The 20,922-nt window shown below is 41.4% G+C and overlaps 1 protein-coding gene across 1 annotated transcript in view; it reads left to right on the top strand.

Annotated features, from left to right (window-relative positions):
* Positions 1-20,922, top strand: part of LOC126397484 (cadherin-6-like) — a 91,342-nt gene that overhangs the window by 27,715 nt on the left and 42,705 nt on the right. The window contains exons 2-3 of the mRNA XM_050056322.1: positions 934-1,319; positions 15,322-15,616. Of these exons, the coding sequence (XP_049912279.1) occupies positions 1,083-1,319; positions 15,322-15,616 (532 nt within the window). The 5' untranslated portion in view covers positions 934-1,082. The remainder of the gene's footprint in view (positions 1-933; positions 1,320-15,321; positions 15,617-20,922) is intronic.

Here is a 20,922-nt window from a genome sequence, read left to right as displayed (position 1 = left end):
AAATGACGTGTTTGGAGAGAAACCTAAAAAAATACAGCTGTTTACAGGAGAAATTTGTTGATGATGTAACAAAAAGGTTTTTTAAACAATTATTTTTCCTCTTAAAGATGTTTTTCATGTGTAAGAAGATTGTATTTAAGGTTGTTTCATAAATTTGATTAAATGATTAAACTTGTGCTTATCAAAAGACCGTATAATGAAGGGCTAAATTACTTTTAACAGTTAAGTTTTTTTGATAATGAAGATTTCTATGTAAATAAATAACAAAAATAAAATAAAAAACAACAAAAAACAAATTATATAAATTATATTGAATAATTTGTGCTTTTGCTCTTCAATTTTAGGCAGGTCTTTTCAAGTGATTGCCACATATCAAGGGTCGCGTCAGATCTGCCTTTCCAGCATCTTTAGTTTATTCACTAAAGCAGGTGGAAACTGCAGAAGATGGGAAAGAAAATGTCTGAAGTAAGACGATGGTACGGGATGAGAGAATGTAAAGAAAAGCCAAGGATTTGAGAGTAAAATTAACTTTGTGTCAAAAAACTAGGTCAATTGATTTCACTGAAACAGGCTGGCATTTCGCTGGTTTGTTTCATTCCTTGTTTAGAGTGTTTGTTCAAGGTTTACTTATTTTAGTTTTCATTTGTTTTTGTGTTCTCATAGATCTTTATCTCTATTGATTTTATAAAAAAAACAAACACTTGAAGCACATTTTTGGAAGTACATCTCGCGGAGTTTTTTTTTTTCTTTCTCAATCCCTATCTGCACTTGGTCTTGACTCAATTTTAAAAGCACTGCATCTTCAGAAAGCCTGGAGCTCAACTCAGTTGGTCTTGACTACAGGTTATGGAACAAAACGAGAGCTTGTGCAGTAACAAATCGCTGCCTCCCCTCCCAGTATTGACACTCTGTTTTTCTCTGTAAATGTTCCAGGTGCTGTTTGCCGCCTCATGTGAGTCAGAGGAGCCTTTCCTGCTTCAGTAGATTACAGCATGTGGACTGATCCGATACTCTGACCAAAAACCACTGGACACAGACCACTGAGGGGGGGGGAGAAGACAGAAGGTTGTGGTAGTGTGGCCATGGATAGAAGGAAAGTTTACGTATTGATGGTGCTGTGGGTCATGGCCCACCTCAGCTCTCCAGGGTGCGGGCTCAGGGCCCTGCGGAGGACTACAGGGGGGCGGAAGGGGTCCACGGGGCTGACGGGAGAGGACGCCAATGGAGTGCCGCTGAGACGCTCCAAACGAGGTTGGATGTGGAACCAGTTCTTTTTGTTGGAGGAGTACACCGGGACAGACATGCAGTATGTCGGAAAGGTAGTTAAAGAGCATGCTTTCTTTCTTTTTCATTTTATCAGACACTCAGAGGACCTCACTGCCACACCAGCTGTAGACTACAGCTGCTCTTAATAGTGGTGCTGAACACACACATTCACATACGTGCTCTGTTACACCAGTGATCACACAGCAGTTTCATGAGATGATCACAGATGAGTCCACCTTAGATAAGCTCATCTGATCTGAAACCAAATGTGCACAATAATCAAACGGGACTCCCTAAAATCTTCACCTGGGGCCGGTGCCTTGAATCCTGCTTCTCACAGAGTGTTGTGTGCCTTATGCATGTACTCGGTGGCTCACAATGGGTTGTCTTGTGACTATTTGTATAAGATAAGCAAAACTGTAAGCCAAACAGTTGTTTATTTACCTAATCTTTGCTCTAACCACAGAGATGATTTTTCCTTTTTTGTGATCATCAATTTACGAAGATACACTCAGATTTTGCTCCTTTTGCTGCTGGCACAGCTGCAACCCCGACCAGGCATCCCTGTAGATTTTCAAATGACTTTTATCTGACTGCTGATTACTTCTTAAATTGACCAGCATAATGTCACACTGGAAAATGTGTACAGCTACATACTGTTTAAATATATTGACATTTAGATGGACTAAATTGTGTCCAACAACAAAAATCTACTCAGACGGGGGGTCTGTATTCTGATATCAATGTAGTTTCTTCCATCAGCAAATGCCAAGACCAAACAGGCTTACAAGGCAGACTAACAGTTTCTACGGCTGTACCTCAATCAGCATTGTGTCAGTTGAATCAGATTCGGCTGTTCAAAACGAATATTCAATGATTTGTTTTCTTTTTTCCATTTAAAGTTTTAGGGGCTTAGGGGCTCAGCGGGACATTCAGTGTGACAGCAACAAACCGGTAATATAGTAAACAAGCTAAATATGCTAACAACAGGTTGGAAATGTGCAGCAACATTTTTTGCCAATACTAGATATCAAACAAAAGCCAGAGACTGTGTCGTTATTAAATTGCTGTGAGATTTAATTCACCATTTCTTTTTTTAAAGATATTTTTTTACCTTTATTTGATGGGACAGCTATAGCGTGAAATCGGCAGAGAGAGGGGGAATGAGCACACAGCCTTTGTACATGGGGCACCTGCTCCACCAGGTCAGCTAGTGGACACAGAAAATATCTCAGAGCCTTATGTTGTGTTCCCACCAAATGCAACGCAAGTTTTTCACATTGCGTTACTTGAGCAAGTTTGAACGCTAGAATATTTTGTGTTGACTCACTTCTTACGGGTGTATAACTTGCGTCATACATGTGAATCAATGAATGAACTTCTGCTGGTACGTCCTCGGCATCATACATACGTGGAGGATCTCAATGCTGACTGGCTATCTCGGCACAAATTGGTTCAGATTTTTCAGCTCTCCTGAATAAGCATATGATGCAAAGCCACTTTATTTGTGCTGCGTCATTCGCGTTACATCCATCATGCTACCCAGCGGGAATTTGTGTCTAATTTGCATCTTTACATTGACCTGGTGTGAACACATTACACTGCAAAGTCTCTCCTCCTCTGGGTCACTGTATCATGTCCACAACTGCTTGTACCTAAGAGCACTATGAAAGTCAAAAGTGCTCACGCTGCAACAGAATCTGGGGACCAAAATGTCCCAAGAAATACACTGCACAGCACACTGACTGGCAAAAAAAAAATCAACTGGAACTACTCAACTGGAAGCGATCTCAGTCAACTGAGGGGTCTTCAACTGATGATTTGAATCTCCAACTTTAAGGGGGCGGGCCTATTAATTTCCATGTGCATGACACACCAATTATTATAGGGAAAACATGAATTGTGTACTCTGTATGCCTACATACTTGACATGTGTATTATCTAGTCTAGTCAGACATGGAAAGCTCATGGACAGCACTCACAGCACGGGCTGAGACGGTCAAGGATTTCACCAATGCGTGCCCTGCTAGTCCACAATTAACCACAATACAGTCTTTTAACTAGGGCTGGGTGTCAAAGTTCGAACGTATGTACTGTTGCACTAGAGAAAAGTTGGTCTGTTATCTCGTTCTTTTATTATTTGATCAGATCACTTCCTTATTCAAAAATTATTTCAGTCAGGCATAATTCTGACAGAGCTGCTGCAGACAGCACTTAACATTTGAAACTTTGGCTTTTTTGTAGCTAAAGAAATGCTTATATAACTCAAAGTTAGGTAATGAAAAAATTGTTTTGTTCTTGCAACTAAAACTTGGGTATCCTAATGAGACTGTTAACAAAACTCTTAATTATCACAGATTGGATACAAACACAAACACAGACATCAAAATATTCATGATTTATAATATAATTACGGCGCTCAGTTTGCTGTGAGGTTTATCAGATGCTGCACTAGGATCAGCTGAAGCTTTTCGGAAAAGAAAAACTGATGATCTTTGTGTTTTAGGGTTTGTCTACATTTGGAAGTTGTATCATAAAATCTGATATAAATCATGTACCTAAACTAAACAGTTTCAAACAGTAACCTTGCATTAGTAGAAATGTCTCTACATCTATTTTCTGACCTGTCCAAACTCTGTCTTCAGCTGGACTCAGGTCTCTTGAGGGAGCCGAGCCCAGCTCCGAGCTCCTTCAGAATTTAAACTCTTTGACTCTGTTTTTCCATTTCTGACGGCAGTTTGTTCAGAATGAAAAAAGGAAGTACTCAGTAGTTGGTGTGAGCAGATGTAACCACCAACCACAGCTGAAAAGAAAAGAGTGGCACATACAGAAACTTCATCATTAGAGAACCCAAGGATACTTACCGTGCTGCTAAGTTGATAAGTGACCTCTAAGAAGTGAAGACACCGCAGCAGGGAGCACTTCAGTGTCGAAGATATCTGCAAGAAAAACAACGCCACAGTGTCCATCTCACTTATTGTAATGCTGAGCTCAGTTCATTACATCTACAGCTTTAGTCTCCTGAAGTATCTCTCCCTCACTCTGTCTTTTCTTCAATGTCTGTTGTTTATTCTTCCAGGATTTAGTTTCCATGAAGCCACCGTCTACGCAACACAACTTGAACTTGTTACATGTCAACATTTGAAAAGTTGCTATTTTTTGTTCATTTAAAAATGCCTCATTATGTACTGTCTTGTCAATACATATTTATGAAGACAGGGTTCTGCTTTGCTTTTTTTTTTTTTTTCCTAATCTTCTCCATCCATCAATCCAAATGAATGCTAATTTCACAAGATATTGGTTTATTTGCATATTACAGTCACACACAAAAAAAAATCTGAATTTGTAATGCAACTATTTTGAAAAGTTTAGTTTCTACAATAGCAATGAAAATGGAAAAAAAAACTGCTTGTGCCTTTTCTTAGTGGCACAATGCAGTTTCACAATAATGTAAAGAAAAAAATCTGCTCTTAAATGCATAATGTCATTTTTTTCTACCAATTAGGATTCCTACAGTGTTTATCAAGGTTTTTACCAGAGGCCAAATTATTGTAGAGCTCCTTCCTCTCCAGAATAAACAGACTCAGTGATTGAAGACCGTAAAAACACTGAATAAAACAGTTTCACGTTAAAGATCAGTGTTTCTCCAACATTGTTCGGCTCGTCATGGAGGGGCTGCTATTCCTGCTCTTGCTAGTGTGTGCTCACCTTTTTTCTCTGGTAACGTAAGCTTAAAGCCATTCAGGAGGTTTCTATCGGGAGCTGAATTATCTGCAGAGGTCTCTTCCTCTCCGAAACAAACAGACTCGCTGATTTAAACAGGTAAAAAATACTGAATAAAACAGTTTCACATTAAATTCAATGTTTACCCGATGCTGTGCAGCACAGCAGGGGCTGGAGCTGAGCTGCTGCTAACATTTACTCAGCTTGTTTCTCTGATAACTTAAGATCCAGATATCTGATGCCTTAAAGGAACAGTGTGCAAGATTTAGGGGGATTTAGTGGCATCTAGTGGTGAGGACTGCAGATTGCAACCAGCTGAAACTTTACCCAGCCAGAATTCCTTCAGTGTTCTTTGTTCAAGAGGTTTGTACCAGGAGCCAAATCATCCACAGAGGTCTTTTTTTTCTCCAAAACAATTGGACCAAATCAGTGTTTCCTCATCACTGTTTGGTATGTCGGAGTGGGGCTTCCGGACGAGCTCCTGCTACTGTGTGCTCACTTTATTTCTGATCCAGATATTCAGGAGGTTTTTACCAGGAGCCAAATTATCCTCAGAATTCTCCTCCTCTCCAAAATAAACAGAACTGGTGATTTAAACCGGTAAAAACACTGAATAAAGCAGTCCCATGTTAAAAATAAGTGTTTATCTGATGCGGTTTGGCACGGCAGGGGCTGGAGTGGAGTTCCTGCTAATGTTTGCTCAGCGTGTTACTCTGATAACTTCAGATTCTGACATCCGATGACTCAAATCCTTTATCGGTTTAAAGTGTAGTTAAAAATGACCAAGATCTATGAAGTGTATTGTAACTATTGTGGCTTTAAACTGGTTAAAAAGTCAGCTAATGACAGCTTCTAGTGGACAGCCCTGAGGCAAAAGGATATGATGGCTGCCAAATAACACGGACCATGTGCTTGATTGAAATTACAGATTTCAACATTTTTGGAAATGTTTGGGATAATGTGAGTACACAACTTACCTAAAAGAAACAAACATTGGTGTAGTTGTTTTTAGACATTCATTGCTGAAAAGTTACATTTCATATCTTTAATGAGATGCTTAAAGATAAATAACAAGCTGTATATGAGTGTATGATTCTGTCTCTGAGAATCATCTCATCATCGGATAACAGACATGACATGATACTCTGATTGGCTAATGCTCATATATCGGACTTTCATCCATCCATCCTCAGGCTTTGTTTGCTGTTGGCTGTCCAATATATTTTGTGCTTACTGTGAGCTCTGTGGCTGCTTGCACGATGTCCATTCCACTCACATCAAGCCGTCCTAAAGCGGCTGTCTTGCCCTACAGTAAAATATGACTTCCTCTGAAGGTATTATTTGTTCAACAAAATGAAAACACAGTGTCGACCCAGATAACATTGGGGGATGTACAAGAAGACGGGCCAAATAATGCTTGCTTTACATGCAGCGGAGCGGAAGTCAAGATATCCGTCTCCTCTTCCAACCTACTGTAATTGAGGAGATTGTGGAGCGTTGTGGCAAGGTCAGGACGACTGAGGAGGAAGAAAGGCGGTTTTGTGTGAGGAGTTGAATGGGGCTAGTGCTTTGCATTCCTATCGTGTGTCCACGGAGGATAGAGTCATCCAACCAAATGAGATTCTGCAACATACGTCCTCCCAAAGTGAGGGTTGACTTTCAGCCCCGGTCTAAAAGGATTACAACACTCAGTATGGTATGAGGGGAGCAAATACAAGGAAGAACAGAAAAAGTTGAAAAGAACAAAAAAAGCACAGAGTGAATGAAGATCAGAAGTAAGTACCGAGCATGATCAAACCACTTTGTCTTCAGAGAGTGGTGATTGATGTGCCACTCGTCCTTTTAGCTTGTAAAAGGACTAATAGCAAAAGAAGAATGGATTATCTGAGTGTGGTATACACTTAGAGAGCCAGGGGCTGCGGCCTAAGAGCCCGTCTCCTGAAGATGCCATTAAGGCATCAACCTTTGAGCACCACACTTAATCATGGCTCTGAGCGCTTGTTGTTTCCCCCAAGTACATGCAGCTGGGCGCTCCTCCTCATTGTCAGCTCACTAGCCAGTTGTCACACAGGATTGCAGTACGTAGATCCTATCTGATTGCAATTACTGTTTGTTAATTGCTTGATAAAGTACGAGTGATGAATGAGGCCCTAAAAAGAATGAATAGCTTTTGAGTCGAGCACATGGCTCAACATAGAGAACAACCATCTGCATCTGTATCCTCAGGTGGAGGCCATATTCTCACAATGCAGTGGGTCTGAAGAAAAAAAAATAAAACAACAACACCACCAGAAACACAAAAGGGAAGGCTTTTGTCATTGCAAGTGACATTATGGCAACTAGAGAACACAGCATGGAACAAAACCACTTTTGTTAGTGGTGAAAAAAATGAATTGGAAATAACACAATGGCGGGTTATTATAAACAAGGGAGCAGCTCTTGACACACAGTAAAAGATAGAATGATGAAACTATACTTGAATTACAACATCCCGTCTCCGGTTATTTGGTAAACTCAATCTCCCCCTGTTGCTTTTTTTTCCCTCCTTTTTTTCCTTTTTTACGACGGCTTTATCGAGTTGTGAAGTGCTAACAAATGAAAGTTTAATCTTTCCTGAACAAGCGTAACAAAAGCAGTTGGAACGGGAAGGAATTAAGGAAAGCGATCGAGATGAAGGGGAACAGGAGACTCTGGCAGTGTCTTGTTGTGGAGCTGGTTGGCTGCTAATCTTGCTAATCTTGCTGTATTGGCCAATGATTTTTTTTTTTCCTGCAGGAGGGGAATCGTACACTGCCTCTCATTAGCAGGCGAGCTGCATACAGGCCTCCGAGGGCCCGGGCTGTCACTGGGGGAAGAGAATGTTTGTTTATTTCATTATTTCTTACTTTACCAAAGGGCACATATCCACTGAAAATGGTTAATGGCCTGTGGTTTAGGAGTGTTTGTGCTGTACTATCATATCTCATAAAGTATTTACAGCCCCTGATAGGCCCCAGTGGTTCTGGGTCTGCTGGGTAGACTCCTCAACACAGTCCCTAGCAAGTGAGCAATGTTCTCTGCATGTGAACAAACACACCAACGTGCACGCAAGCACACACACACACACACACACACACACACACACACACACACACACACACACACACACACGCCTGCAACACTAGCCTCCAGAATGGAAATCAGAGGAAAGAAAAAAAAGGCAGATGAACTCAGACATAATATTCTTCCCAGTCCTGTATGACTCAGCGGTTGAGGCGACCTGGGGGAAGGACTCGAGCGTCTTACGGCAGCGGAGTGGAAAGGTGCAGGGATTTGTGTGTTTGTTTGTGGGGGATGGGGTGATTTTCGGTCTCTGTTCATGCTCCCCCCATTACCAGCTGCTCACCTTGGCAAAGAGGCAAGGAGTTTGCAATATGGCACAGGCCTGGCTGTACTCGCGCCATGGCAACCCCTACGGTCTCCAGCGGCGACCTGGAGCACACATTGGCAGTGTTTGTTGATTAGGCGATAAGTTCCTGTGTGCGCGCTGGGAGGGGGCGACTTCAATTATGCTCTTCCCCTTTGCCGTGTGAGCGGCGGAGGGAAGGGTGTGATGAGGTCATGCGGCGATGGGGCCCAGCAAACATCTGTCTGACAACGTTGCAGGCGTGACGCGATGTCTGAGCAAGATACGGCAACATAACCACAGCACCTCACAATTGTTTCCACACTATCACCCGCCTACTACTGTTCAAACACTCATTGGTTTTGTCAGGGTGAGATTAATTGATTTTCTATCATCAAACATTCAGGCTTTGTCTCTGCTATCAAGTAGATAGATGGCCAGGTTTAATTCAGATAAAATCAGATATGATATTCATTCATTTTTTGTCTGCACTGCAAAAAATCTCAACATTACATAAAGTTATTTATATCTAAATTGAGATGTAAAAACTACAGAAGCCCTGAGAGGCAAAGTGAAAAATAATATTTATGGGCAATGTTTATCTCCTGTGTAGGAGATATTATCTCCTTTATATTAAAATGATCTCATACATACAAGGTAAGTATGAGGTTATATCTTATACCTACATGCCATTTTACATATGACATATTTAAGCTATTATCTCATAGGTATCATATGTAGGCTATGAGATAATATCGTGTACGTAGGAGACTATATCTCCTTTACATGAGATAAACAAAAGCAAAACATTTTTTTCACCCGCCTCTTAGCGCTTTTGTAAAAACCCAATTTTTAAAAAAAGAATAAATCTTTCAGTGCACATATTTTAGCCTCTTTCCATTAGAAATGAACTTCTCTTTGAATCTTATGAAAAATAACATTTATATCTTAATAAAATAAAGAATTATGCAAGATGTTGCACTAGCGTCAAGAAAAATTAAACTTGATTTTGAACTTGAAAGTCATTGAAATACACAACTAACTACACAACTTTTTTTTTTTAAAGACTATTTTTTTGGGCTTTTTGCTTTTAATGGACAGGACAGATTGAAATGGGGTGAGAGAGAGAGTGGGGGTTGACATGCAGCAAAGGGTTGCAAGCCGGAGTCGAACCTGCGACCGCTGCAGCGAGGCATCGCCTCTGTACATGGGGCGCTGACACTATCCACTACGCTACCGACGCCCCAAACTACACAACCTTTCAAAAATATTTTTAAAAAAAAGCATGGTCAAAGACAAATATGAGGTAATAAAAATACTTTTTTTGCAGTATAGAAATGCAAATTTTAGGGATATTGTTATAAAATAAAAAGACACCGTACAGTTTGCGTGTAATTGTACAGTGTAAACAGCTACTCAGGTTGTTAAAATCCCCCAAATTCCCAAATCCAACACTGAGGACATGACCTCGGCTGTGGCCCTGCAGCAAAGCGAATACAAACTGTTGAGCATTGCCTGTAATTAAAAGATAACATGCAGGAAATTATGCATGGGGCACAAAACAAAAGATGTCAGATGTCCACAAGAGACAAATATATGTTAACTGACATTTCACCTTTAAGTCTCTGCAGCTCTGACCGCAGATCTCAAGTTTACACATCAACAGACATTTGATAGGCTATTTTTGTGCACAGTCTGAGGCTACCATCTGGCTACATAGAAGGCAGCCAGTTCTCGACAGGCCAGGACACAAGGCCTTAAAGGCTAACTGGCTAATTGCCCTAAGCAGCCCATTTCCAGTGCCATCTTTTTGGCCTAACTCGAGTGAAGCACAAATGGCGGCCAGATCGAGTCTGCACTAACATTTGCTGCACTTGAAGCAGATTAATTTCACAAACAAAGACGGCTCGCTTCTAAGTTCTCACGCACAGATGTCTGATGAGTACCACTTCATTTCTCAGCCCACTTCAAACTGGAAGGATGAAGCACATAGAAATAGAAATAAATATCTTTGACTGTAAAAAAACAAAAAGCCAACCATTGGAAATATTATGGTATCACTCAGAAGAGAAGGCTAATTAAGTGGAAGGTTTTGAAATATATAGCTTGTCATTGATGATATCATAGTTCAAGTAAACGCTCAATTCACGGCTAATTCACTGCACAGGTATTGTTTCTAGTCGTTTTCACCTTTGAGACATATTTTCTTAGTACATGAGAATATTTTAACCCGATTCAAATAAGCTTTTGTCTAAATTCAAGTGAAGCGACCTCCCTTGATGTTTTTTGATGTTAATTTGACATTTTGGGAAATAGACTTATTTGTGTTCTCGCTGAGAGTCAAATGAGATGATTAATACCTCTCTCCTGATGTCTTAAGCATGGTGAATATGACGCCACCATGAGTTGCCTGTTAGCTTAGGTTAGCAAAAAGAGTGGAGAAACAGCTAGCTTAGGTCTTTCCAAAGGTCACAATATCAGACCAAAAGCACCTCTGAAGCTCATTAAATATCACATATCTCATTCTTGTAATCTGTACAAAAAGTGAACTGTAAAATCAACAACTGTATGTTAGGCTAAGCTAACCAACTGCTAGCTGTAACCTTATATTTAACTGACAGACTTATCTAACTTTCAGCAAGAAAGCTTTAGCACCAAAATGTCAAACTGTTTCTTTGACGGTATACTATATAGGAATTGTCAGTTTGTAAAGACAACATTTTAGCTTGGTTCCTCCTCCCTTGTACACTGCAGGCTACTTGTCTTAATGTTATTGTTATAATGGAAGAGCTCATACTACAGACGGCTAACTCACTCTGCGTCGTTCTTCATCCCCATCCTCTCCTTCACTGGTGAAAGTAAAAGCAAACCCCAGATTCATTCTTATCTTGGAACAAGCTTTTTCCGTTTTTCCTCGCTATATTTGCCTTTTTTCTGGTGCCTAGTTTTTGTTTTTTCGTAGATTTCTTTTAAATGTGTGCGCACATGGGAGAATTTTTCCTCAGGCCTTCTCCTAGAAAACCCTCTCTGTTAGAAATGTTTTCAGTTTAACCCAAACTTTTTTTCTAACCTTAACCAAGCCAAAAAGCCATTTCTTGGTTAGGTTTTGGGAAAATATCATGTTTTGAGTTAAAATGAATAGATTTTGCCCTAAAGGCAAACTACTCCCCTGTGTGTGCTGTTTATGGTCTGGCACCTGTTCACTACAATTTTGTAAAAACTTCACCTGCGTGCTGTTTTTGGCTGGGGGCTACATACCCATAAACATCCAGAACACAGCAAAATAAGAAGAAAATAAGAAAATATAAGCAAGTGGTAGAGTGTATGTACAAAAACAAGCCACTACACACTTCTAGATGGTCATAAGTGATGATTTAGAGGGATTACTTTTGTACAAGGCCATATATATATTGTTTTAATGCCTCTGCATCGGCAGTAGCCGAAGCTGAAGGCATTATGTTTCTGGGTTTTCCGTGCGTTGGTCCCATTCTTGTGAACACAATATCTTGAGAACACCTTGAGGGAATGTCTTGAAATTTAGCACAAACACACATCTGGACACAAGGTGAACTGACTATATTTTAGTGCTGGTAGATCAAAGTTCAAGGTCACTATGACCTTGTTTTACTCATTCTTGGGAACCCAATATCTCAAGAACAGCTTGATAGATTTTTTTCAAATTTGACACAAACATCCACCAAGACTGTATTTTGGTGGTTGGAGGTGAAAGGTCAAGGTTACTGTGACCTTGTTTTTCTCATTCTTGTGAATATGATATTTCAAGAACATCCTCATGGAACTTTTTGGTCAAATTTGGCACAAACGTGCAATTGGACTCAAAGAGAGACTGATTAGATTTTGGTAGTCAAAGGTCAAGGTCACTGTGACCTTGTCCGTCTCATTCTTGTGAATGCGATATCTCAAGAATGCATCTAGGGAATTTCTTCAAATTTGGCACAAACATCCACTTGGACTCAAAAATGAACTGATTAGAATTTGGTGGTCAGAGGTCAAATGTCATGGTCACTGTGAACTCACAAACATGTTTTCGGCCTTAAGTGAAAAATATACATGCTAATAATGACAAAATTTCACACAAATGTCTCATAGGAAAATAATGATGGGGTGTTGACATTTTATATCCAGAAGGTCAACTTCCCTGTGACATCATAATGTTCTGCAAAAACACTTTTCTGGCCATTACTTAATGCTTTAACTCAGGAACAGAAGAGCAGGCATTTGGTCAGATTCTGAACTGGTGACACTAACCCTGGGTGCCCACCTTGAAACTGTACTGACTGTATAGATCTGCTGTACTGCTGGGGGTAAGATGTGTGTAACGCATTACATTTTCACAGACATGGATGAAAACTTTAAGTGCAACTTCACATACAACCACAGGATGGCAATTCTAGTTTTAGCAAATTCCTAGATTGTAGGCTGCTATTTTAGATGGAGTGAGTTAATAAGATAGAGATTTTTTTACAATGCCGTCTTCTTTTACAAAAAGACCAGAAGTCCCAGTGCTAATGGATATAGCGTCATGCTCTCTGCCTTTTTTACGATTTGGTACAATAGGAGGGCAAAGGAGAAAAGGTTAGCTATTGATGTGCCAGAGCTTCTTGGTGACCATGCTGAATGCACATGTGGCTTTCTTTTCTCCCCCTGTGACAGTTTAATTGTATTTTCAATATAAATTGATCAAAGGGCCATTGTAAATGCATGTTGGGCTGCCACATTGATTTCCGGGAGAGGTTTTTTTTTCCCCCTCTTAATTTGAGTAGAAGGGCAGCAGTAAATTCTCCTCGCCAGCAAGGTGGGCAACTGGGAGGGACGGGGTCACTGCAGCAGGCGCTAGAGTTCGATACTCTGAGCCGCCTTGTAATATCCTTCAGGGAAGTGAGGAGGAACTCTTCAGAACCACAAGATCTCTCTGTTTCCATAGAAATGACACAGCATATGTCACACTGTCTATCTCACATCTCAGCCGAAAGGAGAGGACTCAACGGTTATTAACTGAATTGTCGTGCCGGCAGAGATAGGCAGCTTGATAGACAATCATAGAAAAGGACATTGCAGCTATAACAGCAGGGGAAAGATAATAATGTTGAAGTGGATTGTTTTCAGCCAACTGAGTCTCTGTTTGGGAGCACGTACTGTAAAGCAGAATAGAAAACAAATAAAATTCTGCAGGATATTCTCCTGGCTTGGTTAGACAGAGAGAATAAGAAAAAAAAACGAGAGTTGTTTTGACCAGAATTCAAGTGGGTTAATGAAACAGTGCTCCACGCTAGATCCTAATCCGAAGATGCTAAAATATTGCAACACACTCGACTGGCTTGGTTAGACAGACAGAGAAAGGAATGAAAACAGTCATTTTTACCAGCATTCAAGCAGGCGAACAAAATAGTGTTAAAGATGCTAATCCACAAAGCTGTTCGTCTCACATGTGCCAGCTTTGCCCTGATAAAACAGCATGAATTAGTAAAGCTTCCGAGCACCTGGGATGAAAAGCTTTTTAATATATGATGAGAAGGGAGACTTTGCAATGTGCTCCCACGTGACCCAGCTGCAACGCACAATATCCCCCCTCAGTCTGTCCACCGGCGAAGCCAACAACGCTTGTAGACACAACAGCAACTCGTGCTCAAAGGAAAATATGCATTCAGACTGTCAAAATCAAACGTGCCGGCTCACTGGAGTTAATGGGGTGTCAACAAAGGATCTCACGAATCACATACTAGTAGTGCTCACTTATTGGGGTAAACATTCAGATGGCGTTTGTACTTTGCAAACACGTGCCCTCTTTTTGCCCTTTACCTCCCCCTGCAATTATTACCATGTCCTTGGTTGTTAAAGGGGGGAAAGGGAAGTAGGCAGGGAAGCAGTGGGAGGGGAAACGACTGGACAAGCTTTTGATGAGTTCTCGGAGATAAATATGTTGGGGGGATTTGGTGGTGGAATTAAAATGTCAGTGCATGCTAAGCTGCTGTTCATGCAGAAAAAAATTAAACAGGAGATAGAGAGGGAGAGAGCAAATAATAATGAGAAGCTCCACAGACAAGTGGACTCTGGTGGTCCTCTGGCATGTTGGTCATGTTGCTGATCCATCAGGGATTGGCAGGCGGCGGACGTGCGCGCACTCATGCTGGTACTTCACAGACTTCGACCCACTGGCATTCTGTTTTACAGCACTGTGAAAATGCCACCATGGCCCCGCGGCAACAAGCATGATGACAACCTGCATGTAACAATACCAGGGAATGCAACATTTGAAACGCTCCGGCTCTGTGTTTTTCTCCTTGGCAGGATGTGAATTTCACAGAGATGAGGTGAGGCGGCGAATGTGTATCGTCATGACGCGTTGACAGTTTACTAAAGATGATATGAATCTGTTAAATAACACCAAACGCACTTATCAAAGCTGTCAGTGTTTCTTTGCCAAGGCCCAGATTGGTCAGATCACTGATATGTGCACAGTGTATCAGAAATACTTAAGTGGAAAACTGTGATTCTGCTTTGAAATTTGATTTTGTTGACATCCTTGGTACAAAGTGCTTATTGCTGGGATGTTTTTTTTTTTTGCTCTGCACTTCTCAGAGATCACCCGTCAATCAAATAGTGCAGCCAGCTCTGTGATGTTTTTCTTTTTTCTTGGCCTTTATGTAGATGACGTTTCTGTTCACTCCGGCTATTTCTGCTCATGCCAAGTAGGAGATATTTCCCTGGAAAGAGTTAGCTGACACTTGGTGTTTATGAAAGCAAATTAAGCAAATGTGAAAGCTTTCATAAACCCAAGTTTGAATCACTGATGTGCCATAACAATTAGTAATAGAGCGCTGCAAAGTGGAAATTTATTAAAATGAAAACGCCACAAACTGTTGCCTGAAATTGTTGTTCTGGAGCTGAAGGGATCTACATTATCATATTTGTGCTTCTCTCCAAAGCTTCACTCAGATTCAGATCGAGGAGATGGAAGTGTGAGGTACGTCCTCACAGGGGAGGGAGCGGGGACTCTCTTCAAGATCGATGAGAAGTCAGGGGACATCCACGCCACCAAGAGGCTGGACCGAGAGGAGAAGGCCTACTACATCCTCCACGCCAAAGCTGTCAACCGCTTCACCAACGAGGCACTGGAGGGTCAGTCTGAGTTTATCATCAAGATCCACGACATCAACGACAACGAGCCTCGATTTACCAAGGACCCGTACATGGCCTCGGTCCCTGAAATGTCTGACATCGGTGAGTTCCTGCTGTATATTCCTCATAATTCCACAAGCTCTTCATGTTTCATGATTCCGAAATTCTGCAAATTGTAAGTTAAACTAGCAAAGTGAGTTTCTGAAGTTGTAGTTACCTTTGCCAAGGATATTGTGTTTTTGGTTTGGTTTGTCTGTTTGTGAGCAAGATTACAGAAAAATGACCAGGCTGACTTTAATGAAACTTGGTGGAAGGCTGAAGCATGGGCCAAGGAAGAGCCCATAAAGTCTGGAGCAGATGTGCCCTTGTAGTTGTACATGTTTTTAGATTATGTTTGATGTTATAGCCTACTTAATAATACAACAATGGTTTACTGCATCAAAGATCAATTTGATTGAGCGTGAAGATTCAGCTTTGACCTTGGAAATTGTTTGACAAAAAACTCAAGGTCCACTTACTTGCTTTTTCCGAAGCCTTAAACAGCATACCATGGTCTTCATCAGCAGAAACTCCATCCAGCTGATGATGAGGACTGTGAAGTGTGGTTGAAAGCTCTGGAAGTAGGTGGACCTTGAGTTAAGATAATGATTTTTAAATACATTTTCCAAAACACTAGTATTGTGAATCTCTTCAACCATATTTCACACCTAGTCTTTAGAGACTGAGCGCTGGCATTACCTTTTAATTGTAACTTTTTTTTAAAGGTTATTTTTTGGCTTTTGCCTTTATTAGACAGGACAGACGTAAGTGTGAAAGGGGAAGAGAGAGCGGATGTCCGCTCTAACCACTGAGCTACTGGGTGCCCCTATTCATTCTAACTTTGAACACAGTGAAACAGATTAGTTTACTCATGTGCTTGTCGAAGCCAGTGGGTTTTAATCTTTTTTCATTAACATACCTCATTTTGAAATATTTTTTTCAGCTAAGTACCCCCTGGCCAATGTATGACCTGGCTTCCTGGCGGCAGTTAACAGATTATGGCAGTCAACGATTGCATTGAAAATAGGAATATTGAATATGAAATGTGATTTATAGAACCACAGTATAACCATTTAAGAAATTATGCATGACTGATATTTTTTAAATTAACATTAAAAAAATATGACGCGGACTTCCGGGTAACGATGTGAGAGTGCAGGCATGACTTCAGGTCTCCCGATCACATCTGCCAAACTTCCTACTTAAACGTCGGACTTTCTTCTATCAACCCGTCACAGCGCGTTATAAAGTCATTCTGACACTTTTGACACCAAAATGAGCTGCTTTAAAAATGTGAAAAATAGCGCACAGACAACCCCAGTCGCAACACGAGCTAGCACTAGCATAGCTAGCAAACTCTCAGCCATGGCAGCTAACACAGCCTCTGCTGACGTTAATGGCCTACCTGTCCGAGAAGATGCCACTGACACCATCTCCATGTCGCGACTGGTGGACGAACTTGCGAAGCAGAGAGCCGGCTTGAAGGATGATGTCTCTGGGCTGATTCAAGAATCTTTAAAGCCACTTCAGACAGCCATGGATGCCCTCCGGGACACGGTCGGCTCGTTCCAGACCCGCCTTACAGCCGCGGAAACCATCACCGGAGAGAACTTTGAACGACTGACCACAGCCGAAGCCACAATTACATCTCTCCAAACCCAGAACCAAGCACTGTGGGACTGCGTAGACACAGGGAAAACCGATCACGCAGATCCAACTTGAGAATAGTGAACATCCCGGAGGGCAGCGACTACGGTAAGGACCCGGTCAAGTTTATCTCGGAGCTCCTGGTGGAGTGTATGGGTCCCGACGTGTTTACTGATCCGCCTGAACTGGAGAGGGCTCACCGGTCACTTGGTCCAAAACCGAAAGAGGGAAAACCAGCTAGACCATTCGTCGTGCGCTTTCTTCGCTTTCAGCAGAGGGAGGCAGCCCTACGATGGTCCAGGAACCATGTGGTGAAGTATCAGGGGATAGCTCTGAGGCTTTACCCCGACCTGAGCTTCGCGCTGGCGAGGAAATGAGCAGCCTACAACGATGTGAAACGGGCACTCTTCCAGAAGGGAGTCCGGTTCCGCCTGATGTATCCGGCTCGCCTGGTGGTAACTTTTGAGGCGCAGACGCTCACCTTCGAGTCACCTGAAGACGCCCAGGAATTTTACAACCGCCGGGTAAGCAAGGAGTGATAAAAACAACCGTGACTGTTGGCGCTCATTATTGAGAAGAATGGCCTCTACACCAGGCATTGGACTTAACTAACTGGACTTAACATAAACAGTATTTACACTTGCTCTCATCGCGACTTAACATAAACAGTATTTACACTTGCTCTCATCGCTGGACTCAGGTATCCTTTCTTTTCTTTTCCTTTTTTTTTTGCTGTCTGGTTACTCTAGGCACAAGTGGTGAAACAGCCCGTGTGGCATGTAAATATTACTATTTTCGAATTGGCAATTTAATACCTGATGCTAAGTTAAAGCCCAGCTGCTATTGTTTTTGTTTATAAATTCTTTTTTCTTTATGCTGATATCTTCATTGCTATATGTTTAAATAGTGTTGTTATTACTTTTGCACAAAATGATTGGGAGTACCTCAAGTGAAAATAGGGTTAATGAGGACGCACTCCCGGAAGAACGGGTGATGGGGTGAGCCTGCAGTTTTCCTCAGTTGGGGAGGTAAACATAGGCATTGATTTTATTTTGTTGTATCACGTTCTGTTGTTATCTTGGGTAATTGGGGGTTCTGTTAGAGTTATTAGGGTATTGGGTTTGTACATCCCTGGATTTCAAACCCATCTCAGTAGTTTTACAAGTTTGTTTTCACCATTTTACTATCTATTTTTAAGTGGAGGATTTTATATGCTCTTTGGAGTGAATGTTGGACTGCGGTGCGACGGATCATGTATTCCCACAAACCTTACTGATAGATCTAGTAGACCATGAACAGGACACAGGAAATTAATCAGAATACAGGAGGGGAAAATGTAAGATTTATTTCATGGAATGTCAAAGGTCTGAACGGACCTGTAAAGTGAGCCAGAATATTTGCACATCTTAAACTTTTAAAATGTGAAGTTGCTTTTTTGCAAGAAACACATTTAATGGTTAAAGACCACATCAGATTAAAAAAAACGTGGGTTGGCCAAATTTTTCATTCAAGTTTCAATTCCCGGTCACGTGGCACAGCAATTATAATTCATAAAAAAGCACTCTTCAATGTCACTAACATTATATCTGACCCACAAGGCCGTTTTATTATCGTTTCAGGGTCCCTGTACCACAAACCTGTCATATTGGTTAATATATATGCACCCAACTGGGACGATGAGAAATTCATAGAAAAAGTAATCTCATCTATACCTGACTTAAACTCACGCTGCCTAATTTTTGGAGGAGACCTAAACTGTACAATCAACCCCTCCTTGGACCGTTCCAACCCAAAGTCCAAAACCCCCTCCAAAATGGCTAAAATATTGTCGTCGTTCATGAACCAAACTGGATGTTTTGACCCATGGCGCTTCCGCTTCCCTCATAGTAAAGTATTCTCCTTTTTTTCACGTCTACCATTCGTATAGCAGAATCGATTATTTTTTCATAGACAGTGTATTACTCCCCTTTGTTAAAAATATAGAATATTCCACCATAATTGAATCCGACCATGCCCCAGTAATATTAGATCTTTCCTTCCCACTTAACCTCTCTGACCGGGCCCCATGGAGATTTGACACTTCGCTACTGACAGACGAAGGATTCTGCCAAATGATTTCAACAGCCATTGATAATTTCCTAGAAACCAACAAGAAGGATAATATCTCCCCCTCCTTGCTCTGGCAGACTCTTAAAGTGGTAATAAGGGGGGATATTATCTCTTACACATCTAGGGTTAATAAAGCTAGGAAGCAAGAACAAGAACAACTTCTCAGTTCAATATTTGACATAGATCGGCAATACTCCGCCTCTCCCACTCCAGAACTTTATAAAAATAAGCTGGATCTTCAATCCAAATATGAACTATTATCGTCCGAAAAGACAGAACGTATATTACTGAAATCACGAGGCTTTGTATATGAACATGGCGAAAAATCTGGTAGACTGCTAGCGCATCAATTAAAATGTAAATCTTCCGGTCAACAGATTACACAAATACAAAAAGAAAACGGGGAGTTTACTACAGACCCCCTCGAAATCAACAATACCTTCAAAGCATTCTACTCAAAACTTTGTACTTCGGAAGCACCCAGTGATGATACGGATATGCACAACTTTTTCAAGAATTTAAACGCCCCTGTTATCAATCCCACCCATAAAGCAGAACTAGAACTACCCTTTCGACTAACAGAAATTTTAAGTGCGATTTCGGCGATGCAAAGCGGCAAGGCCCCGGGCCCTGATGGATATCCAATTGAATTCTACAAAAATTTTCAGCCAAACTAGCACCACTTATTCTAGAAATGTTTAATGATTCGTTGGGCTCCGGGGCCTTCCCACAAACGCTAACTGAGGCATCCATAACACTTATACCGAAGCCGGGGAAGGACAGAACACAGTGTGGATCATATCGGCCCATCTCGTTGTTAAATAGCGACATTAAAATTTTAGCTAAGTCACTTGCCCGGCGTTTAGAATCTGTTACAGATGAGGTGATCTCCCCTGACCAAACAGGTTTCATGACTGGTCGTCACTCCTTCTCTAACATCCGGAGCCTTCTCAATGTCATATACTCTTCTGCATCCGGGGAGGTACCAGAAGTGGTTATCTCCCTGGATGCAGAGAAGGCTTTTGACAGAGTGGAGTGGGCGTATTTATTTGAATGTCTGCAGGCCTTTGGTTTGGGACCCACTTTCACTGCCTGGATTAAACTTCTATACGCCTCACCAAAGGCATCAGTGGTCACGAATGGGAAGCGATCTGACTCACCAAAGGCATCAGTGGTCACGAATGGGAAGCGATCTGAATTTTTTTCATTATCAAGAGGGACACGTCAGGGGTGCCCACTAGAATTTTTTTCATTATCAAGAGGGACACGTCAGGGGTGCCCACTAAGTCCACTTTTGTTTGCATTCACAATTGAGCCTCTGTCTATCATGTTAAAATCATCCCCGGAAATAAACGGAATTACTAGATGGGGGAGGGACCACAAGGTGGCTCTGTATGCCGATGACTTGCTGTTGTATGTGTCTGACCCGGTGCGGTGTGTCTCCCACATAGTTCAGATGTTGCATAGATTTGGTATCTTTTCGGGATATAAGACTAATCTTACGAAAAGTGAGTGCTTTCCAGTGAACAACCTAGCTCTTGCAATTCCACAAAGGGACCTGCCATTTCATCTATCTAAATCTGGCTTTAGATATTTAGGAATCAATATTACAC

Source organism: Epinephelus moara, chromosome 11, assembly GCF_006386435.1.
Source record: "Epinephelus moara isolate mb chromosome 11, YSFRI_EMoa_1.0, whole genome shotgun sequence".
NCBI lineage: Eukaryota > Metazoa > Chordata > Actinopteri > Perciformes > Serranidae > Epinephelus > Epinephelus moara.
Note: the sequence above shows the minus strand (reverse complement) of the source record. Positions and strands in the feature narration are given on the sequence as shown.